This window comes from Centruroides sculpturatus, unplaced genomic scaffold, assembly GCF_000671375.1.
Source record: "Centruroides sculpturatus isolate CEXI.00-Female unplaced genomic scaffold, Cexi_2.0 scaffold1361, whole genome shotgun sequence".
Lineage (NCBI taxonomy): Eukaryota > Metazoa > Arthropoda > Arachnida > Scorpiones > Buthidae > Centruroides > Centruroides sculpturatus.
This window is the reverse complement of record NW_019385676.1, coordinates 166,003-172,699: the sequence shown is the minus strand read 5'-3', so window position 1 is coordinate 172,699 and position 6,697 is coordinate 166,003. Positions and strand designations below refer to the sequence as shown.

General features: G+C 31.5%; 1 protein-coding gene across 2 annotated transcripts; it reads left to right on the top strand.

Moving 5' to 3' along the window:
- Positions 1-3,050: 3,050 nt before the first annotated feature.
- Positions 3,051-4,521, top strand: LOC111641119. 2 transcript variants are annotated; one of them, XM_023387239.1, is made up of 2 exons: positions 3,051-3,186; positions 3,275-4,521. In XM_023387239.1, the coding sequence occupies exons 1-2, from the start codon at positions 3,113-3,115 to the stop codon at positions 4,302-4,304; spliced, it is 1,104 nt and encodes a 367-aa protein (XP_023243007.1). In that variant the 5' UTR covers positions 3,051-3,112; the 3' UTR covers positions 4,305-4,521. The 2 variants fall into 2 exon arrangements, with proteins under 2 accessions (XP_023243007.1, XP_023243008.1); XM_023387240.1 differs by having other exon boundaries at positions 3,070-3,192.
- The last annotated feature ends 2,176 nt before the right edge of the window (positions 4,522-6,697 follow it).

Sequence of the window (6,697 nt, the reverse complement as noted above, 5' to 3'; positions counted from 1 at the left end):
ATGCAGTTAGAGGATAAAATCGCATCTTTATTAGTTTCTAATTGAACACATCAGTAGAATGTTCATTTATCGTTTAATTTAATAAAGTTTCATTGACATTTTCCTTTAAAATGTTGCAATTCTAAAATAATATTGTGTTGAGTAGCTACTGGATTAAACTGTATTAAAATACTGCTTAATTTTTTGAAATGTGTTTTCAGGAATATTTAGTGACTGTCCTGTAAATTTTGGTCTGATGTGCTTTGAACTCGCTGTAAGATGAAAGTCGAACTTTCCCCGGTTGCTCTCTCTCCCACTTTCCCTGATCTAGATCGAAGACGTGTGAATTTGGTCCAGGAATGAGACAATTAAATCGTCTTACACTCGTTCTTGTTTACGAAATAAATCACCGATTTATTAGCTTTAGCTCGACAACCAGTTTCCTATTGGAGAGAGGGAGAAGTCCCGGCCTCACACACTACAAAATAGATTATTTTTAATTAAATCGTTTGGAATATAGAGAAATTATTATTGAATTACATTTTTTACTTACCTAAAATAAAGGAAGTAATATAAGTGGCCGTTAAATTTTGTTATGACTACAATCATCACTTTGGTTGCTAGGTACAAAACTAATAACTCGCATTTCTGTAGTTTAGCATAAAGATTCATAGGAGTGATGAATAGTTTTGGGCAATGTAAACAAATGACCAATTTTCTTTGTTTATAAGGTAGTTTTGATTATTTTTCTCCTACGATGCTTTTTTTTGGACTAATGTAGTGTTTGACTCAGATCGGCCGAACTAATTTAACTTCGGATACGGGTAGGGCCGGGTATAATGATACAGACTTTCACATATACCTATATTATACACTTTACTTAACAAAGAAATATATGAATATTTTAAAATTAAACCAAACGGTACATTATGTACATATTTAGAAAAAACGGCCCAAATTGTATACGGCCCATGTGGAATTTTTCACTTTTTCACATGGCTAGTCCACCCGTCTGGAAGTAAGCGAGGGTTTATAATGTGTCACTGTAAAAGATACTGTAATGATGAAAATGTCGCTCAAAGAACATAAAATGCAACTCTAAATGTCACGGTAATAGTTCATGTAAAAATAAATAACTCTGCAACATTTTCAATTTTTATTAAAAAAACGCGGATTTATTATTAAAAGATCTTGACAAAGTAATTATTTTTAATAAATTAGTTGTTAGAAACGTTGACATCTCGAGCACCGCAACAGATTTTCATCAATAATTAAATGCTGTTGAAAAGTAAACAAGTTACATTTTTGTACGCGGTGAATAATTTTCTTACTTGCTTAAATAAGAGGATGAAAAAGAAATAAATCATAACGAAAAAGAAATTTGTAATTTCTTATTATCACCTTATTATTCGTTGACATTCGGAACTTGCGGTGGCTTTTAAACGTAATAAATCCGTTGCACAGTGGTTTTAACTTTAGCAGCTGAGTTTTATGTCATCGTGTAGAGTACAGTGAAGACTACCATTCCCCATTCTCAATATATANAGCTGATTTTTGTCATCGTGAAGGGTACTGTGAAGACCACCACTTTCCCTTCCCCAAAAATATCTATCTACATATATATATTTGTAAAGTTACTTGTAATAATTTTTGTTTATTTACTTTATATCTTTTTTAATTATGTATTCGCGTAAACCTTAATTGAATAACAACCGAAGTTGTAGGAGGAAATTCGCCTATGTTACAAATCTGGGGACCCCCCTTTTCCAAATTTTAATATCATCTTAAATTAATTAGAATAAAACGGTTTATTATTCAACTATCTAACTAACTAAATCTCACAACATGCCAAAGAAAAAAGGAAGGAGGAACCAAATAATCAAAAATTATAAAAGTTATATATAGAAATGGGGAACGTTGCATCTCCCTTGTTTTCGGCAATGTTTACATATTAAATAAGAACTGTCAAAGCAATCAACAAACAATGATCAGTCATGTCAACTCAGAGATGATTCCATGAAAGCTTGACGTCATCAAGAAATGAGAAAACACTGTTTCAGATACAATGATGACACTGCCAATGAATCATCACCCGATGATGAAGTTTCTGATGCTGGAAGTGTTTAAAAAGAGAGCTCCAACCAGCAAGAGAGAGATACACGGAACCAGAGAGTGAAACCAGACGAGCATTAGAGGAAGAGTGGTTCAAGAGGAGACAAGCTCAAAACCAGCAAGCACGAGACCAAGTGCAGCGAACACCAGAAACCTCTGCAGTCTCGACAGTCAGGTCCACGTCACAAGAGAAGACATCTTGTTTACCTGGTATGTTGCGAGTCGCGTAAATTTGAAGACCCGTTAGGCATCCCTTTGTCGTATAGATAAAAATAGGCAAATTTCCAAAATCGAGTTTTATAATTCTGTTCTAAACTTTCGTTTATGTTAATAAGTGTCCTTAAATTTGTTATATCTGACTCTGCATTCTTCCTCCTGAGAGGCTCATTTCTGGACTTCAGAGTGACTCTTACCCTCGCGCCTTAATCATCCATTTTATCTCAAACGGCGGTGTGTCCGATAAAACACACCTGATAGTGGGACTCTACTTAAAAAGTGTGTAATAAACTGTTACGGCCCCCGAACCACACAATACATGAAGCACCTACTAGTACGTGCAGTTTGACATTTACACAAATGTGTATTTTTCTCCATACATTTTATTTCTTCTAGTGGTCAAATATCATGAAAGCCACAACACGAATATCGTGTTGCTGCCAATGATACAAAGAGACACAACGCGTTGTGGACGATTTTTTCGCTCAATAAGCGTTTTCGTTCTTTGAGCCTAATTTATATACATTTAAGTAACAACAGTTTCGATAATATATGTAATATAGATATAAATTATTTTACAGTTACGCCAAAGTATAATGCTAACAATGCATACAATGTCACGACTAAACAATATTCTGCACTGAATGATTTGTAAATTTCATTATTTCTTGTCAAATTATGACAGTGTAAATTAATTGTTCCTTTCCAGCAATGGAATCGGTCAATATACAATATTTTAATGGCCAAATCGATCTCAATTTGCTCGATTTTCATAAATTCAGTCGTCTATTCAGAGAATTTATAAATGCTTATTTTTAAACAGGAACTTTCAAAGTCTTCTTTCCTTATTCCACCGAACTTATGCAACGAGTTATTTCAGTAATTGTCTCTGAAAGTCATTTTTTATAAGCTTTCTATTACTAAAAATATGATAAATTTAAAATGTTTTACTTATATTCAATTATAGGTTTAAGAAATCAGAACATACTTACATAAGAACAATCCAAGAAGCAATGGATCCGTATCGAGTTGGAAAACATTACGGCGCCGCGGATTTCGTATCTATTTCAAAAATTTTATCAAACATTAACTTCGGTAACATTTTTGTTATTTACGAATTCGCCTGGAAAATGAATGACTTCAACAAAATGTACGAGTGTTGGAAATGGTTCGACCATAAAAAAAGTCAAATATTTGGAAGACTCCAGTATTTACAATGCAGCGAAATCACAATAAACACACTTCTCTCTCGTCCGATATACGAGAAGTTAACAGAATCCGATTTGTTCCACATCCTGTGCATCTGGGCTAACAACAAAGTTACACCACAGACCAATTTAAGAACAGTTATCGAACCATTCTTATCTAAAATTCGATTCCTTTCCATGGGGAAAAAATGTTTTGAACGTGACATTTTCAACGTTGCAAATGTCTTAACCGACGAAGAAATCGAAGCGATCAGAAATTATTTCTCAAGTAAATTCAAAGACAAATCTAAAATTCCAGCCAACCTCTGCACAGACGAATTCGAGAGAGATTATCGCTTCTATTACACTTTGTTTCATTACAACCATCGAGTTCAAAGAAGATTTAGAGAATATCTTAAAGTCAATGCGCGAATGGAGTTTAATTGCGAGATTTCTGTAAAGGAAAACTGTTTTATTTATAGAATTCGTCTTCCCGTAATTCACTCCAAAGAAAAATGTATAAAGACCTACGTAAACGTAAATGTTGTCGGCGGTAACAGGGAATTTACGAGGTATGTGGAATGCGACAGAGAAGGACAAGGGGTGTTGAGTTCTGTAATATTCCTGAGAAAAAATTTGGTTTGTCGACTCAACGCCAACATCGACCGCAAAGAGTTAGATCCAGAAAACCAGTTACGAATTAAACCCGATAATTATTATTTCCTCCAAGAACATAAAAGTCCAACTGCTAAAGAAGAAGACGATGAAGAAAGTTTTAGTTTTCATTTCGAGGTTGATCTCTATTTTTAGAAGGCAGAGAAGTAATTTAAGATGACTTCAACAAGAATAATTCCAATCGTTTAATTAACTGAGCTTTTAATTGATTCACTACTTTCGGAACCTCGCCTTATATTTAAGATAAACGTGATGATATAAATGAGTTTCTTTTCTATTTGTTTCACTGGAATTAAATTTTCAATTAAAAAGTTGTAAAATGAAAAATAAATATAGTTTTTAGAATACAAACCTAAAGAAAAATGTACTAATAATTAGCATTAAAATTCTAAATAATAAATATTATATTATTACATTATGTGCCTATCATTTTTCCCTATTATATTGCCAGACTCATCATTAAGAAAATATCAAAAGGATCGATCCCCTATAGTGAAAACCTTATAGCAAAATTTCAGAAATTTTCAACAATAGTAAGCCTCCAAAAAGAAAAAAGAATAGTGCCCTCCTCACTCAATAACATCCTAGCATACGGAATCGTTCCAACCTATTATGAAATTTATGATAAACAAGATGATGTCAGTACTTGTCAGATACAATTGTTTCCGAAACACCGTATCAAATATTAATATTAAATTCCGTCATTGCTAACGTTAATATTTTCTTACAATTCGAAATTGTGAGTTATATGTACATTATTATTAATATTTTCATTTGGTCAATCTTTACTTACGTGGACTGTCATGGTCGCACAGTGGGGTCTCACGTTATAACCTAACCTAACCTATTCTAATAAATTACCGATATTGGTAATTTATTACAATAGGTTAGGTTAGAACGTGGGTCAACTCTGTGCGGCCATGACAGTCCACGTAAGTAGAGATTAACCTTTCATTTTTTAAGTTGCTGTAATACGTTATTTAAAATATAATATAAATGCTAATTTGATGTCGATGACAGACTACTTACTTTGTCATTTACAGAATCTCCGTTAAATAATTTAATGAACAACACAGTTATCAGTACAATGATAATGTCTTCCTTATACAACATTATTAAAATACACTAAATGTGGAAACGCATAAAAGGAAAGTGGAATCTAACAATGCAGATAAAGCAAAACTCGCAGATAAAAATATGAGTGATGAGAAAAGGGATTATGCAAATTAATGCTTATAAAATTTTTCAAATACTTTACCTTAGTTTTGAATTTTTTTAAAAAATAAATGAAGTAATAATCATGATTATTTTTGAGATGGAAAAATGTCAACCCATTTCTATCATAAAAATTAATCTTTTGCCATTTAATAATAGTTAAAAATATAAAATTTATGTTAATGTATTTAAATTTGAGTTCAAATTTCAAAACTGAAAAAGAATTTCTCGATTTTATAAGTAACGAATTGACTTGAATCTTGCGATAATATACACTACCGTTTGTAAAGATTGCAACAGCATGAATAAAATTACAGGAAATGATAAGCAGGCTAAGACATGCAAACAATTAAAATATCAGAGTGAGTCTAGAGTACATAGATTATCAGAGTAGCGACAATGGATTGCCAAATTTTCTATTGTTTATTTGTATCACGTGGAATAAAGTCCGCTATGTTCTCACAGAAAGTGGGCGCGCGCGGTTCTATATTTTATAAATGGTAAGTGTTCTTTAAAGTCGTTTATAAAGAAATCTAGAAGTTTATGAACACACTCGACAACAGGTCGGCATGAATTTGCTATATTTTTCTGTTTACGTTCGTATTTAAGCTTTAATATAAGGAAACAAATGAAAAAAAAATCGATAGTTTGCGTAGCTGTTTATATTAGGTCCGATGTTTGCTTATGTGATGGTATTAAAACGAAAAAAAAAATATATATATATATGTTTGTATTGTACAAAAAGAAGTACAAAATTTAGTGTAAGGTAGCAAAATATAACCAAAATTTAGTTTTCTACTAATTTTTTCGAAGTTATTGCTCTTAAAAAGCCGTCCATTTACAAAGAATATGTATGTTTAAAGAACTTTTTGTGTTTAACTAATCATAAATTGTTATATTTTGCATGATTCTTTTTCTAGAATAACTTAAAAATAGGTCTACATTTATTTTTAAATTTCACTCCAATAAATGTATTTAAATTCTAATTTCTGTCTATCAGGGGCGTCGATAAAACATTCTAATGTTTGTCTTTCGATGCTTTAACATTTCTTTCATCTTAAATTAACGATACGGGAAGAAAAATGTATATTTTTTCAATTAAATTCTTAATAATCCCTTAAGTTGATATTTAAATTTATTGTTGTTTTTACTTTACTTTTAATTAATGAGTTATAATTAATTTTGGTTTGCATTTAAACTTCTTATATACTTAAAAAATGTTTATTTCAAGTTTTACTTAAGTAAAATTTCGGCTCTTTCAGCAGGGTATTTATTTATGTTCCTAATCACTTAATTATTTCACTTCTAAGTAG

Excerpts from the sequence above, each read along its gene's own strand:
- LOC111641119 (XM_023387239.1), top strand. The coding sequence starts at position 3,113 with ATGCTTATTTTTAAACAGGAACTTTCAAAGTCTTCTTTCCTTATTCCA. Across the intron at positions 3,187-3,274 it reads TTATGCAACGAGTTATTTCA|GTTTAAGAAATCAGAACATA; the intron begins GTAATTGTCTCT and ends ATTCAATTATAG.